This window comes from Miniopterus schreibersii (assembly GCF_964146895.1).
Source record: "Miniopterus schreibersii genome assembly, chromosome: 6".
NCBI lineage: Eukaryota > Metazoa > Chordata > Mammalia > Chiroptera > Miniopteridae > Miniopterus > Miniopterus schreibersii.
In genome coordinates this window covers 42,002,961-42,020,413 of record NC_138107.1, presented here as the reverse complement: position 1 = coordinate 42,020,413, position 17,453 = coordinate 42,002,961, and the positions used below count along the sequence as shown (strand labels likewise).

At 35.8% G+C, this 17,453-nt stretch overlaps 1 protein-coding gene across 5 annotated transcripts in view; it reads left to right on the top strand.

Annotated features, from left to right (window-relative positions):
- Positions 1-17,453, top strand: part of RNGTT (RNA guanylyltransferase and 5'-phosphatase) — a 181,716-nt gene that overhangs the window by 30,326 nt on the left and 133,937 nt on the right. For all 5 annotated transcript variants that reach the window (XM_081140257.1, XM_081140260.1, XM_081140258.1 and 2 more), the window contains exon 9: positions 13,858-13,993. In XM_081140257.1, the coding sequence (XP_080996383.1) occupies positions 13,858-13,993 (136 nt within the window). The remainder of the gene's footprint in view (positions 1-13,857; positions 13,994-17,453) is intronic.

Here is a 17,453-nt window from a genome sequence, read left to right as displayed (position 1 = left end):
GTTTACATGTTTGCTTTCTGATTTTGCAGGGATACTTCCTTAAATCACTTCCTAAGAAAGTATGTGTAGGAAATAACCCATATGCATGCTTAGGTGTATGAAAATGCTATTGCTCTGGCCCTGTATTTAATAGTTTGATTATATATTAAATTTTAGATTAAAAATGATTTTCCCTCAGAATATTAAAAACCTTGAATACCTTCTTTTAACCTCTACTATTGATGAAAGGTCTGATATTATTCTCAATCTAGTTCCTTGTAAGTGTTCTGCCCCTGGGAACTTTTAGAAAGTTCTCTTTATTCTTGGCCTAAGATGTCTTGCTATGTGGGGTTTCCTCCTTCCCACCCCCTTTCCAGAAGTTGTGCGGGGTACTTGGTGATCTCTGCATCTGAAAACTTGGGTCCTTCCGCTGAGGGAAATTTTACCCTCTCTCTCATTGTTTATTTCCCCTTTCCAGAACTACCGTGGGTTGTTATACCCGTTAGATTCTAGATGCTTTTTCTAACCTTGTCTCTCAGACTTTTCCTCTCCTTGTCTCTTTCATAGCTTTCTGGGATGTTTTCTTTCTTTTCTTTTTTTAAATCTTTCTAATGAATTATTTCTTTGTAGTTGACATTTCTGGGTTGGATCTTAGGGGTTTTGCAAAAATAGGCAGCTCCATTTTTGGATGTTACTACCTCTGTGCAGTGTTTCTCAGCACTTCTCTGTCTGTTTTTTGTCTACTATAAATATATTGAAATAGGTTTTCTGCTGATGCTTTTCCCTTCTTTCCTCCATTATCTTCATTGTTGTGTGTTGTATTAGTTTTTTTGCTACCTAAGAAATTACCTCAAAATTACCCCCACATTTAGCACCTTAAAATAACATTTATTATCTCATAGTTTTGGGGAGCAAGGTAGTTGGGTGCTTCTGGCTCAGTGTCTCTCGTGAGGTTTCCGTCAAGCTGTTGGCCGGACTGCGGTCATCCCACGGCTCCACTTCCAAGCTCATTCATATGGTAGTCCATAGGCCATGTGGGAGAGAAAGCTTTTCTTCTACATTCTTAGATTCAGTGTTTTCTGACCTGAGAATTAAACTGACAAAAGAACCAAGTTTATTTATATACATTTCGGAGTGCACAAAAGAAGTTGGAAGTGGCTTATTAAATGGCTAAAGTTAGGGACTTATATACCTACTTACTGGGGAAAAGAGTGGAGAGGAAAAGCTTCTATGGGAAGAACAAATAGGTTTTTATTAGGAAAGACAAATAGGTTTTAGGGTAACAAAGGGGAGATAAGAAAGTTTATGATAATGTTTGTTTATGCTGTTGCTAGCAGTCTTTTCTTCTTCTTGGCCATAAAACTCTCCCAGAAAGGGGATTTAAGATAGTTTCATTCTTCATCTCCTTCCTGGGAGTGAAGCTGCCCCCAAAAGGAGATTTATGGCAGCCTCATTCCCATAAGTTTCTGCTTGAAGATAAGGGAAGCTCTGAGAAGGCTTTTTTCTACATCTGTTGAATCTCAAAGGTCTCCAGCTTAAAATAATCATACTAACTCTTGGGGTTCCAAATGGGTCCCCACTGCTGCCTGAGTGTCCTCACTACATGGCAGCCAGCTTCCCCCTGAGCAAATTATCAGAGAGAATGGATAGATACTCTAAGCGTGATTTTCAACCGGTGTGCTGCAAGAATTTTTAAAACATGCAATACCTGACTAGTCAGGGGCACTGGCTTCTTTTCCTTTAGCTTGTCAAATAAAAAAATGATAGCAGTCAACACAGCAATAGCCATTGAGTGTGAATGAATCAAAATTATACCCATTTTTTTGTCAAATCAGCAAAAATACATTTTTTTGGTGTGCTGCAGAATTTTAGTAATTAGTTTATGGTACATGGGATGAAAAAGTTTGACATCTAGCTGCCCAAAGATATCCAAGATACAGTCTTTTTATAATCTAATCTCAAAAGTTACTTATAATCACTTCTGCCATATTCTGTTTGTTGGAAGTGAGATACAAATCCAGCCCACAGCCCTAGCCGGTTTGGCACAGTGGTTAGAGTGTCAGCCTGTGGACGAAGGGTCCTGGGTTTAATTCTAGCCAAGGGCACATACCTCGGTTGCAGGCTCGGTTCCCAGCCACGGTCGGGGTGAGTGCAGGAGACAACCAATTGATGTTTCTCTTTCACATCAATGTCTCTCTCTCTCCCCCTCCCTTCTCCCCCACATTCTACTCTGAAAATCAATGGAAAAAATATCCTCACATGAGAATTTTGGAAAAAAAAAAAAAAATTCAGCTTACATGCAAGAAGATGGAAATTAAGCTCCAGCTCTTTGAAGGGAAGAGTGTCAAAGGGTTTGAAGATTTGTGGACATATTTTTATTTTTATTTTTATTTTATTTATTTATTTCATCTTCATCTGAGGATATTTTTTTCCATTGCTTTTCAGAGAGAGTGGAAGGGCAGGGGGGAGAGGGAGAGAGAGAGATAGAGAGATGTGAGAGAGACTCATCGATTGGCTGCCTACCGCACGAGTCCGGACCAGGGCTGGGGATCGAGCCTGCAACTGAGGTATGTGAACTTGGCCGGAATCGAACCCGGGACCCTTCAGTCCACAGGCCGACACTCTAACCACTGAGCCAAACTGGCTAGGGCTGTGGACATATGTTTAAAACCTACAGATGGCTTTATACTTGAAACAACAATAATATTGGGAGGATATTGGGAGGAAAAGGATACTGGATCATTATATTCTATTGTTATGAATGAACCATAATTTATTTGACAAATCTTGTGGTTGGACATTTAGATTATTTTGAAATTTTTGCTTTTATAACGGTACTGTGATAATATTTTTCTAGATAATGTATTTCATATGAGTAATTACTCATCTGATAGTTCATTATAATCATTTATTGCTGTACTATACTCTATATGGTCTAGAATATATTGGGAATACACATCTTTTTAAAATAAAAAACTCCAGTGTGTTAATTATTTTTTAGGATTTTCTGCAGTTGTATTTTAAGGACCATGTTCTGCATTAGTATATTTTAATTATTTATTAAACTTGTTCATCAATGAAACATTTTTTCCAGTCACTTTTAGTTTATTTTTGGCATCTTATGACTTTGCTAGATGGCAGCAGAGGACCAGCTTTAGTTCAGGATGCTTTTGTGAAGCAGGATTCTGGTTGTTCCTAGTGTATTGTATACCTAACATATCCCAAAATATTTGTTTGGGATTATTAAAAATTTAGTAAGGATTAGAGGGATCAGTATACAGCAGTATTGAAAACATAGTAATTTTGATAATGTTGATATATTCTTTTGGGAATTGTATCTGAAGTATTTTATTTGTAGATGACTGCAGTGTCATTTTGGAACTATTTTTGTAAAACTGATTTTGTCATATTAAAGTCCTTAAAAGTGTTCTGTTTTGTTTTTTTTGAAAATATGTCTTTATTGATTTCAGAGGAAGGGAGAGGGAGAGACAGATAGAAACATCAATGATGAGAGAGTCATTGACTGGCTGCCTCCTGCACGCCCCCAACTGGGGATGGAGCCCACAACCTGGGCATGTGCCCTGACTGGGAATCGAACGGTGATCTCCTGGATCCTAGGCCTACGCTTAACCGCTGAGCCACGCCCGCCGGGAAAAAGGGTTTTGTTTGCTTCTGGAAACCGATGTTCTCAAAGTGTGAAAGAATAATGTGAAGAGTCTCTTATACCCATATAAGTTTTTTTCCTCCCAGTGGTTTATGTTGGGAGCAAAGGAGTCTAATAGAAAAACTCAATGTTGGAATGTAGCTCTACTATATTAGATACTGAAATTTAGGTTCATAGGGTAGAAAAGTCATTTGACAAACAGTATATAAAGAACACTGATTTTTAAAAAAATTTCACCTAAGGATACACTTCGATTGATTTTAGAGAGAGAGAGAGAGAGAAACATTGATGTGAGAGAGAAACATTGATCAGTTGCCTCCCATATGTGCCCCCCATTGACTATGGAATCTGCAGCCTAGGTATGTGCCCTGACTAGGAATCGAACCCACAGCCTTTTGGTATATGGGACAATGCTTCAAGTAATTGAGCCACCTGGCCAGGGTGAACAGTGATTTTGATATATATATTCCAATTATATTTTGGAAAAGAAACTTCTTTAACCATATGCTTTCTCTTTAAAAAGTTATATATCATATAGTATTTTTACTTTCTTGAGGAAGTATATTCAGTTTTTGCATGTTAATGGTAATTTGGCTCCCAAAAGGAATTAGTATCTGTGAACTAGATAAAAAAATAGAAAATGAGTAATTCTGACAGCTCTTTTTAAAATTGTGAAATCTGATTTTTTGAAGATTTCATAGGCAGCCCATCTTAGTACAGTACATCTCTAGCTTTCAGCCCAGCTCTAAGGTTGGTGCTTGCTGCTGATATTTTTTCTGGAAGGTGAGCTTTCTTTTAAAGTAAAAAAAAAGTTATTTATTGCCCGGCAGGGCGTGGCTTAGCCCTTGAGCATCGACCTAGGATCCAGGAGATCACGGTTCGATTCCCGGTCAGGGCACATGCCCGAGTTATGGGAGCATGCAGGAGGCAGCTGATCAGTGACTCTCATCATTGATGTTTCAGCTCTGTCTCTCCCTCTCCCTTCCTCTCTCTGAAATCAATAAAGATATTTAAAAAGAAAAAGAAAAAAAAACTCCTTTAAAAAAAAGTTATTTATTGATTTTACATAGAGAGAGGAAGAGGGGGAGAGAGAGAAACAATGATTTGTTGTTCCACTTATTTATGGATTCATTGGTTACTTCTTGTATGTGCCCTTACTGGGAATTGAACTGGCAACCTTGGTATGTCCAGATGACGGTCTAACCAAAATACATTTAACTCCAAAGGTTTTAAATAAGAGGTATTGTGAACCTATATTATGTATTCTGTATATCCAATAAAATCATGGATATATAAAGATAACAATATAGTAAAATTTTAACACAAAAATATTTCAGTAGCTTATAAAACAGGTATATTTTTGAGAAGCAAAATAGCACAGTGGTTAAGAGCTTGGGTACTAAAACTAGATTATCTTGGTTCAAATCTTGGAGTTTCCATACTTACTAGTCACGTGTCTTGGTAATGTTATATAACTTCTGTGTGTCCCCCTTGTCCATCTGAGAAATAGGGGTAACAGTAATAACTACCGGAGATTAAGTAGTTTCATCTAAAGCATGTAGAACACTAAGTGCTTGGTAAATATTGTTGATGGTTACACATTCTATCCAATAAATAGATTCATTAAAATAAAATACTCTAAGCCAAACTGTAACTTTCTCTAAAGAGAAATTCCATAGTCATGGTAAAGTTCTATTTCTAAAATCTATATGTATTATAAAAAATAAATTTGACATGGTTCATGCTTTTAAATGAGTGAAAATCTAATTGTGATATTAAAATGGGAATACACGAGAGAACAATATGAAGCATAACTGCCTATAAATGACATGGCAGAGACTCTGGAACGTGGGAGTTTCTTAGGAGATGGGAGACTAGTGAAGAGCGAGCAACACGGGCAAGAGGAGCTAAGAAGGAGTCATGAGGCGGAAATGGCCTGCCTGCGCTGGACTGACTTGACTAATAAATTGGTGTAAATCCAGAATTATGTAATTTCTGGCCACTGGGCAGTTCAGTGTTTTAGGCTAAAAGAAGGAGATTGTTCCACTGGTGGCTGGTTTAATCCTTCATTTATATTTTTTAAATGTCAGTGTTTTAATGATTGGCAAGCTATGAGTCTCTCATTTCAGTTTTGACTTATGTCAACTCCTACTTCTTGAATTGTTCTCAGGAAGTTGTAAGGTGGGAGGTCCTTTATCTTCGAGTTGAAGTTAAAGGCTGCCTGGAATTGCTGAGTCAGTTGTTTCACCCAGTGGCCTTAGAAGTACATAAAAGAGCTGTTTTTTGAAACAATCTTTATGAGTATGGTAAGAGAGTTTTTCATTGTGATACAGAAGGCAGGGAAACGCACACTTGAGGAATAGTGGGGGAGCAAACCACCTACTTCTGTGACTGGAGGAAGAGTAGAGAGGGGGTAATGTAATAGAAAGCCACCACTACCAGGACATTTCCAAGGGGCTATCCTAGCAGGAGACAGGAAGTCCTGATAGCAGCTAACCTCCAGTCATCCCCCCACTTTATTTCCTATCTTCAGATTAGGACAGATTAAGTTTGTTGAATGACTTATTCCTAGATAGCACTTGTAGGTTTTAATTTTTAATGAGACAAAAAATACTTGTCAACATAAGGAAATATTTAAAAATGAAGAGAAACTCTCCTCTCCTCCTACTTAAATGGCAACTCATTTATTTATCCAACTTTATTCAATTTGAATCTTTAAGATGTGTCTTAGAATTTTCTCGTCTAATCTTACCACTTTTCAGGATTTGAAGAAATTGGTTTATTGAACTAGTGTGTATCCAATGATTGTTTTAGAGTGCAGTTTTTGGACTTAGGAAACCATTAAGAAGCAAGTTTAAGTGAGCTTAGAAGATATTAAAAATATATTCAATCTAGTTTTTGGGTAGAAGCTTCTTGCTATTGAGGGATGAATCATATGTTTTTATTTATGTCTAGTGACTATTAATGTATGTTTTCAGACAGTTGCGAACTGGAGGAGGTAATATAACCAGATAGTGCCTCTGTGACTATTTTTGGTTCCCACTAGCATTTGAGTCTAGCTGGCTTTTCTCATACCTTAAGTGTTAGGATTGTGGTAGGGCTGGAGGTAGGGTAGATGTGTGTGTTTGAGCATGTGCATATGCTACTTGAGTAAAGTGGGACCATGTAAAAACCCTTCCAGCCCTTAAGATTCCATAATTCTTTAATTCTTTGTAGATTGGTAGAAAGGAGGAGGGAGCATACTCTAGCCCACAGAAGTGGCGGTTAGCAACATGAATGTTGCTGGTAGCAAATATGTTCAGTCCTGATTTGACAGTTGTTTTCATTAGTTGAAAGGTATGCTTTGATATTCTACCTTACATTTCCCCAAAACTGTTAATTAGTTGATTTTATAAACTTGTACATAGGAAAGGACTTTATCAGACAACTTATTTTTATGATAACAATTATGTTTCTTTTGGGTTGTAAGGGAAATATGAACCTATATAGAGTTAATTATAATTTAATTTATGCTGTTACTAATGTTTATTTTAATAAGCTAGATTGTGGGATAAGAACATGATAATTTTCCATTTTGTACAATAGCTTTGGAGTTACTGTGTGTTTACATGAACCATTGTTATTAGTAAATCTTAAGCTGTTTCAATACATTGGAACATTTTAGGCTCAGGTTTGTTTTTATCTTTCTAATGTTTAGGAAACAATTTCCTGGATGGACAGAGAGATCCGCCTGATTCAGGTTCTATTATTTGAGTTCTCTGTTTTGAGTTATTGCTCACTCAAGTAGTATAGCTTCTGATTTTACAAAATTTACTTGGGTTATACCAATTCATGGAAAAATGAATTAACTATTTACTGTAGTTGCCTACCTTTTACTATGTAAATATGCTTATAAGCTGGAGTTTGTCGGGGGTAACCTTTACAGGGAATTAGCTATGGTTTACTTTTTCATGTTTCAGAATTTCTATGTTCACTTGACTCTCTCCTCTCTGTTCAGAAGGGATGTTCTCTTTTCTGCCTACAGGGTTCTTAAACTGATCCTTTCTGTCTTATCCAGGGTTTGTTTTATCAATAACCTTAACTTTTTTGGATTGTGTAAAGTAGTAGTTGTAGTATTAATAATAATTATATCTATCCTTAAGTAATTACCATGTGCCTTGAACATAATGTAATAATAATAATAATAATAATAATAATAGCTGATGTTTTTGCTACCATGTGCCAAGCACTGTTCCATACCCTGCAATATATTGACTAATTTTTTTTCAATTTTCTTTCCTTGTGTTAAAATATACATAACATAAAATTCAGACTCTTAACCATTTTTAAATATATGGCTTAGTGGTATTAAGTACATTCATGCTTGTAAACATTACCACAATTCATCTCCAGAACTCTTTATCTTGCAAAACTAAAACTCGACAGCCATTCAACAATAATTGGTCATTTCAGTCTCCCCCATCCCCTGGCAACCACCATTCTACTTTCTGTTTCTCTGATTTTATACTACTTTAGGTACCTCACACAGTATTTGTCTTTTTGTGACTGGCTTATTTCATATGTTCACAAAGTTTATTCATGTTGTAGAATATGTCAGAACTTTCTTCCCTTTTTATGGATGAATAATATTCCATTGTGTATATATACCACCTATTGTTTATTCATTTATTTGTCAATGGACCCTAGGATTGCTTCCATTCTTTTGTTATTGTGAATAATGCTGCTATGAACATGGGTGTACTCATTTAATTCTTACAACCACCTTAGGAGGTAGAGACTTCTGATGAGAAACTGATCTTAGAGAATTCAAGTGATTTGTGCAAAATCAACAGCTAGGAAGAGCCTGTCCTGGATGCCTATTCTTCACCACCACAGTAGACTCAAAATATTTTTCTATGTTGGTGCCTTCTGTTTTGCCTACAGATCTCTTCACTCCTATTATATCTTAATATAGAATTAATGGTATGTAATACAGATACCTTAACACTAATGTTGGCAAATGTATTTATAGTATATTATTTTATTTTTTAATGTTTGTTGCATTTTAGCTAAATCAGCTCAGTTACAAAGTAAAGTTGAAACTTAGACTGTTTCTTGAAACAGAAACATTTATGCTTTGAAAATTATTAATTCTGTTAATAGAAATAAGTACACATGATATTTTAATGAAAAGTCTTGGAGAATTTGTAATTTTTTTAAATGGTAGATACCTTTAGGTCTTTACTTGTGGATGAGTTACCTAAATTGAAATAAAAGTTAGTGTCTTTTGATTGATGATTTTTCCATAGACGTAGTTTACCAAGTACCAACCTTAAAGAAAACTTAGATGAACAGAACATGGTAAAAATTTGCTGTGTAAACAACATAAAAAAATCAAGATTGCTATGCTTAAGTAGAAGACATTTAAATGTTGGCAGAATGTCCAAATGAGCAATGGCATGCTTCTGCCCTGACATTTAATGTACAATTAACATTTTAAGATTAAAGGTGGGTCAGACAAATTTGACAATTAAATTGGTGGGGAAGTAAATGGGCTTGGCAGTTTAAAATTAAATAATACATGATACCTGTTTAATTACTGCTGTGTGCATGTAAGTGATCACATAATAGCATGGAGCTGTGGGCTTAAAGTGAATTTAAGACCATAAAAATCTCAATCACATCTGCTTCATGACTTTAAATTGTTGTGATATGAGGATTAAAAAAGAGCTAATTCTTTGGAAGAAAACTGCTATGCTTATAGAATCAATAAATCAAAATCAAAATACATGTTGGAATCTTTCATAATACTGAATAAAAATTTTGATCGTTTTTGTTGAAGAGAGCATGTTAGAACTGTGTCTTCATTTTAGTGATTGTTAACATCAGCATTAAAAAATTTTAAATTAAAAAGAAAAGGTTAGGAGGTATGTATGTGTATCCTCTTTAAATTGTTAATGTGAAAATAGGAATGACCTTAATATGAACTCTTTGAATTTCTGGGAAAATGAAATATGGTAAAGCTGTACATTCTTTAATTCTTTTTCAAGGGCCGAACTATAATTTGTGTCAGATAAACAGACAATAACTATTTGAAAGTAAAGCTTGTGTGTAGGATTACAGTATTTGATCATCATAGACAATCCTTTTGGGGAAGTGATGCAAACGGTGATGTTTAAAGTTATTTGAAGTCTTTCTGCGGTTCCTTAAGTCATATAGGTTAGTAGACACAACTTAGGTTGTATTTCCATAGATTTCTAGTCCAAATGGTGCCTAAGTTCCCAACCTGGCTTATAAAGCTTGCTTAATTTCTAAGGTGGCTAATTACTGTGTATGTCTGCTGTGAAAAATGATAAAAATGTACTATTCCAATGCTGGTAACTAAACAAACTATACTTTAACAAATGTAAGACGTTTATAAGAACTCTATTTTGACTAGTTAAAAAACCCTATTTTAGGAATACAGATTTGATTTTATAAGATAAGGAAGAGGTAGATTGCGAGTATTATGGAGATTGTGAAGAGGACTCTGACACTGATTTTTTATTTTGTCGAGATGGATTAAAAACCATGACACTTAATTTTGCTTGACTAAGATGTATCACTCACTATTCTTGATCAGAGTTTTCTAAGTGAATGAGGTAAGAAGGAGGAAAATGTTTTTTTATTTAAAAAATTGTAAAAAATAAGCCCTGGCTGGGTGGCTCAGTTGATTAGAGTGTTGTCCCAATATGCCAAGTTTGTGGGTTCGATCTCCAGTCAGGCACATACAAGAATCAACCAGTGAGTTAATAAATAAGTGGAACAGCAAATCAATGTTTCTCTCTCTCTCAAATAAATTTTAAAAGAAGTTGAGTTTAAAAATTGGAAATATACACATACCATAATTTTTTAAAGAGTTTAAAGAAATGGGAAAAAATGAGTTAAAGAGGACATTGATATGCTTTCTAAAAGAAATTTAGAAAAATTTAGTTAAAATTTGCTGACCAGTGGGCCAGTGAGAGAAAAATGCACAGTGTGCATAAACCCCCATGGGGAAGGAAGAAAGCAGAGTCTGACTAACTGGTCTTATGTCAGGAAGGGTTATAATTGTATCTGGGGAAGTGGTTCTAAACTGAATTTTCTTTATAAGACATTTTAGTACATCTAAATTTATTTTGGGATCTCTACAAACTTGAGAATTAGGTTTCAGGGACTTGTGTACCAATTCTGTTGGGAGTAGAAATGAGAGGAAATGTAGCTGGTATAGAAATACTAGAGATCTGGCAGTGAATTTATGAGAGAAAGGCTCCAAAGGGAAAGTAAACTCTGGATTTAACATAATACACTTATCTATGTTGAAGGACAGGAAATAGATGGCATGTCACTTATCATGAAGTTATTATGGAAAGAGCTAGTATCATGTAACCCTTAGTATTGAGGTTATTTTGGGGAACGTAACAGTGGAGTTAAACCATGGGCTCATTTAACTTACTTGAATTAAGCTGTATATAGTGGGCAAAAAGGACCCCCCCCCCCCGAATATTCATCAGCATTACATTGACTGTAAGCTTAAATTGGCTAATTTAGGCAAAGTGATAAATTGGAAGGCTCTCGGGAGAACCAGTCTCAGAAAATGGATAGACATCAAAGGAAGCCTGGCAGCAAGGACCAGAGTCAGGGTCAGGCATTTTGAGTAGGAAGCCATCATTGCCACTTGCTGATAATGCCTTTGCTATTTCTCAGAATAATTTTTCAGCTGTCTTTGTGCCTCTGTCATTCACTCAAGTGAAAAGTTTTGAAAAAGTGTTTGAAACCTTCTCTTTTTAGCTCCATAATGCCCTTCTGGTTTAGATCCTCAGCTTGTTTCTAACTTGCTAAGGACAGAGATAGAGAAAATGTGGATCTTTTGGTTTCCAATGTAAAAAGGAAATTTTCCATATTCACATTCAATACATGGTGCCTGTTATTTTTCCCCAACTAAACTGACCTATTGCTTCTTCCTCCTTAAATGCTCCAGGGACTACTAAATAAAGTGCCCCCAGCTCCTCGTGCCAGAAGCTTGGAAGTCATCCTTGATTTCTCCTATTCCCTTCATTTCTCCTATTCCCCTCAGCCCCACATCTAATCAATAGCACACTGTCCTGTCAGTCTGCCTCTTAACTGTCTTTGGTTTATCCACTTGCCTCTAAGTTACTGTTGCCATTTTAGTCACACCTGGTATACTATAGAAGCCTCACAATTTCTCTGGTCAACAGATTGGTTCCTGCCCTATGTGGGGGTGCACTTTTAAAAATGCAGGTCAGCTTATGCTATTAGTTTGCTAAAAACCTTTCAGTGGTCTGCCGTTTTACCTACTGTTTCTCAGCTCCAATCCACCCTTTTAAATTGTAATGGGAGACTGGGACTCTGCAAACTACAGTTCTCCAACTCCCTTGCTAGCTTGCTTTCTGTTGGATTTACCATTAGGGGCATTGGCAGGAATTTGGAAGGCGAGAGAAGAGACTTACCTTGTTTCTAGTTTCTTTATATTTTCAGGAGCCATCAGCAACTATCACTTCATTTTCCAGCTTCTTTTGGCATTTCCATCACCAGCCTTGCTGCTCCTGCTCAGAGGTACTGGCTTCTGGGCGGTGCATCCTAGTAGATGGAGTGCCACTTGCGTCGTTTCCTCACCTTCTGGACTGTGTCCCCTTAGCGGTTTGAGCATCCTCCATTCTGTGCCTCTCCCATAGAGATTCAGACTTGAGTTGCAGGTCTCCTCTCCTTAGAGATTTGAGTAGCCAGCTCCGAGGACCTCCCCCACCCGCTTCCAGGCATAGCTCCCTAATGCCCTTCTTCCAAGCTCCTAGCTTCTGATAAGATACTTCTTCCATTTTGCTCCCCTAGCCCTTCAGGTCGTAGTTCTTCCTGCAATTATTAATCTCTTGATTACCTTAAACCTTCCCTATTTACCTTTTCAGCTTTCCCATATTGATGTAACAAGTTTTCCTATATTAAATCTCCTGTGTTTGAATTACCCATTATAGTTTCTGTTTGTCTCATACAAGGGGTTTTCCATTTTCTAGGATAATGTAAAATAAAAGTTTTCATTAATTCTGAAGTTGTTGACTACTTCTCTAGTCTTAAGCCATGCTGTTCCCTTCTCTTTATGCTCAGTATTCTGAATTGTTTAAAATCGCCAGAACATGCATATTCTGTTTTTTGTCTCAAGAATATTGTACCTGGTAGATTGTGCACCAAGCGTTGGTTATCATCATCTCCCCCCCCCCGCCGCCCTCCTTTCACCCTCTTCCCCTTGCATAATGCAGGTCAGAGGCTGTATACTGTACAGGTTATAGAGATAGGCTATTGTCTAGGTTTTAATCTCAGCTTTGCTATTTTACCAGCTTTATGGCCTTGGGAAGCTACTTAATGTGTATTTCAGTTTCCTCTTCTGAAAAATGGGGATAATAATTTTACCTACATGGTAAGCTTGTTGGTAAGGCTTAAATGAATTAGTGTACAGTAATGGCTTGGTGCAGAGTCATTGTTAAATGCTAATAACCTGCTGTTACCACCAGTACGTGAGAATCCCTCTGGGATGCTTTTCTCCCCCCAACCATCTCCAAACTGTGATAGGTTCTACCTTTGTATGCTCCTGTAGCACCTCATACATCACATTTTCAATACTTACTGTGCTTGGGATTATTGTTTAATGTCTTGTTTTCTTGTGATGGGTATAAAGTACATGAAATTACATGAAGAGCCTGTGCTGTTGTTCACTGTTATGTCCCTAGAATATCTAGCACTGTGTCTGATACCTGGTTGGACTTTTAGTAAATGTTTTTAAAAATTGATTAACCATTTTCTTTTTAAAATATATCTTTATTGATTTCAGAGAGACTAAGGGACAGGGAGGGAGAGAGAGAGAGAGAGAGAGAAACATCAATGATGAGAGTCATCATTGATTGGCTGCCTCCTGCACGCCCCTGACTGGGATCCTAGGTCAATGCTCAACTGCTGAGCCAGGCCTGGTTGGGCTGATTAACCATTTTCAAAGAAAAACAATAGTAAATTTGATAGGAGTTACTACAAATGGACAGAGATGGTGTCGACATGAAATAAATTTAAATGATCAACTTTTTAATTTTTATAGCCCACTAAACGACTCTAGTGTGGATGTTATATAATAGGAAAGGAGAAATACCTATTATGTCTTGTGACCTTATTCTTGAATTATGTTGTTAATGTTACCTTTTATGTTTTATTTACAGGTATATGATGTTGATTGATGGCACAAATGAAGTTTTTATGATTGATAGAGATAATTCAGTGTTTCATGTTTCAAATCTGGAATTCCCATTTCGTAAAGATCTCCGTATACATTTATCAAATACTCTCTTAGATGGGGTAAGTCATATTTTATCTTTTTTTTTGAAAATGATTAAACTTGCCAGTTTTCTCTCTCTTGTAAGTAAAAGTGTGTTTTCATTAATTAAATAGTAATTTTCAAATCAAATCTAGTTTTTTTAAAGTTTAAAAAAAAAAATATCTTTATTGATTTCAGAGAGAGAAAGGGAGAGGGAGAGAGAGAGATAGAAACATCAGTGATGACTCATTGATCAGCTGCTTCCTGCACACCCCTACTGGGGATCAACCCTGGAACCAGGGCATGTGCCCTAACCAGGAATCAAACTGCGATCTCCTGGATCAGAGATTGATGCTCAACGGCTGAGCCATGCTGGCCAAGCTAAAAGTTTTCTTTTTTTAATTGAGTTATAACTGGCATATAAAGAATTGAATCGAGTTTTTATTAGGATGTTAAGTTCTATTTATCTCTTATTTGCATTACTGTCTCTAGATTGTCATCTTGGGTGTGAGAGTAAGTGAACAAGTAAACTCTTAATTTTTTTGTTCACGATTGAAAAAAGTTTTTGTTAAAAAAGACTACTTTTATTTTATTATTTTACTTGTCAGTTGAATTTTAATTATGTGATACCATAGTAAATTTTCCCTTGGCTCTTGACCTATATGGACCAATAATTCTTGTTTTAAGAGACTCAGGCCTTTTAAAGCAACCACTGTACTTTTACATTTAAATTTGAAAGGTGATAAGAATCTTCCCATTTCAGAAAATCTATATTTAATAATCATGAAATTACTTGATTAAAAATGTTTTAACTTTCATGCAAATAGCTTTCTTCTCCCCAATTCTAAAAACATTGATTCATTTTAAATAAAAAGTTAAATAATATAAAACATTACAAAAAAGCTGGTAAAAATTATCTGAACTCCTGCCATTGGAGTAACTTCTGTGACCATTTTGATTAACATTATTTCACACTTTTCTCTGTGCCAGTGTTCAATCTTACGTCTGTTCCTGAGAGATGTAACACATTCATGTTAGTCATAGCAGCTCACAGCATGGATTCTTAAACAGAATGTGTGTTAGAGTTTTTAGGGGAGTTGGTTCCTTCTAGTCCCAGTAAATTCTGAATAATCATGGTACCTCTGCCCTGGCTGGAAGTGAGCGCTCTGGTCAAATATGTGCACATGGACAGTTACATAATTTTGCATGAAAGGAACCAAATGTTACATGAGTTTTGTAATTTGTCTTTTTCCCCACTTAGCCATTTGCTTTGGTCATCTTTCTCATAACTGTCTGAATGATATTCCATTGTATATGTATGTTTTAGGGTTTCCAAACTATTTTGATTGTGAGAATTGTAGAGGATGCTTGTTAAAAATATGACCCATCCCAATAGCCCATCATAGACATAATGAATTAGATTTTCCCAGGGGCCAAGCTGTCTGTACTTTTAAAAAGTGCCCAAGTGATTCTGATCAGGCAAGTTTGTGAAACAGTTCTACGATTTTTTTAAAACTAGTTCTCTTTTGGTGGACATTTTGATTTTTTTGTAGTTTTTTTTCTATTATAAGTCACACTTGAATGCATATCATTATATCTTTTCCCTTTCACAATTGTGCAATTTTATAATTAAGATTATTAGAGGGGAGATTGTAATATATATTAGAATCTTTTGATTGCAGCTGAAGTCCAACTTAAAGTAACTGGAGAAAAAAATAACTGGATGGCACAGATAATTAAATTTAGGGCTGGACCTGCAGGCTGAAATGATATTGGCCGGACTTTTTCTCTCTTTTTGCTTTAGTTGTCTGTTTGGTCTCATTCTGCATGAAGATTCTTTACACTTGGGAGGCAAATTGCATTGCAGCCCAAGCAGAAAGATAACTTTTCTCCCAACATCCATATATCAATCCAAGGGAAGACTCCAAACGGCCGTGCCTGAGTTATGTACCCATGCAATAGTGACAGTAGAGGCCAGGACCCCACTGGTAGCAGTACCACTTGAAGTGTGGGAGGAGTTGTGCTCCTAAGGAGAAGGGGATAGTTACAGGTTGTACTGTGTTCACTATGTTGGATGCAAAGGTGTGCCCGTTTTAAATATTGACATGTATAATTGCAGAAAGTTTGAACATGTATGCAGTTCTAACAACTATATGTAAAGGAACTGTACATTGTCTTAAAAACTGGTTTTTGAAAATTTAATGTTTTCTAATTTGATGAAGAAAAGAATGACTTTTCTATTTTAAGGGACAGTATAACATAGCAGTTGAGAGCCCTAACTGTAACTGATGGTGCCTAATTGGCTCCATCATTTACTACATTAGGGACCCTATATAATTTTCTCAGTTTCCTCATCTCTAGTGAAGTAAGGCTAATAACAGCACTTAGTTCTTGATGCTGTTGTGAAGAGTCTAAGTCTAATTTATAAAATGCTGATAATAGTGTTTGACGCATCATAAAATGAATTGTTTACAATTTTTAATATGCATTTATGTGAATTGTTAAGGAGGTTTAACATTTTTTCACTTCTCTATGAATTACTGTATTTTTTCTCTGAGTTCCCCTTTCAAATCCTTGCATATTTTCTATTGGGTATTCATATTTTTTTCATATTGATTTATGAGAAATTTTTGTCTATTGGTGATATTCATGAAACATTTTGTAAAATGTGTTTTTACTTTTTCTGGTGTGTTTTGTAGCACAAGTTTAAATTTATGTAGGTAAATTTATAAATTCTTTGATTTTTTAAATATTTATGTCATTTTAAGAAAGATATTTTTACTTCAGAATTATTATAATACCTGTATTTTTTTCTAGTACTTTTATGGTTTAATTTGTATAGTTAAATATTTGATCTATCTGAAATACATTTTGATAAAAGGAATAAATAAGAGTGCAGTTTTATTTATTTCCAGATGTCTGAACTGTTGCCTCAATATCGTTCAGTTACTCTAGTTTTCCTTTTTAATTGGATATATCATTTTTATTGTATGATGGATTCCTTTATATATCGTTTCTGTCCTGATTCATTTTCCCCATTTCAGTAATATTTTGGTCTTTCCGTGGTGGTTTTATATTGATTTAAATACTGTGATTTTAGCATACAATTTAATGTCTGACAGCCCAAGTACACTCAATCTTCTGGGTATTCTGAAGTTTGCTACTTGATTTTACTCTCTCTTTAGCTTTTGGGTAAACAGGCTATTTGAGAAGTTAGGCTTGATTAGTATGTTATACTTTATGTGCAAATCTATACACCGATAAGCTTATTTTTTTCTCTGAGAGTAATCTCTGATAGGCTGTCTCCAGACCTTTCTGTTTGCTCTGTTCGGTTGTGTGGTGTATCTCCCTGCCATACCTTTACTGCCTTTCCTTATAACTTCTCACAATTCCAAGGATCCTTTCTGCAGGGATTCTACTGGCATTATTTAAAATTTTTCTCTCTTCAATGTTGAACCTTTTTTCATGAGCCCTATTGAATTATGTCTGGCCAATATTCTC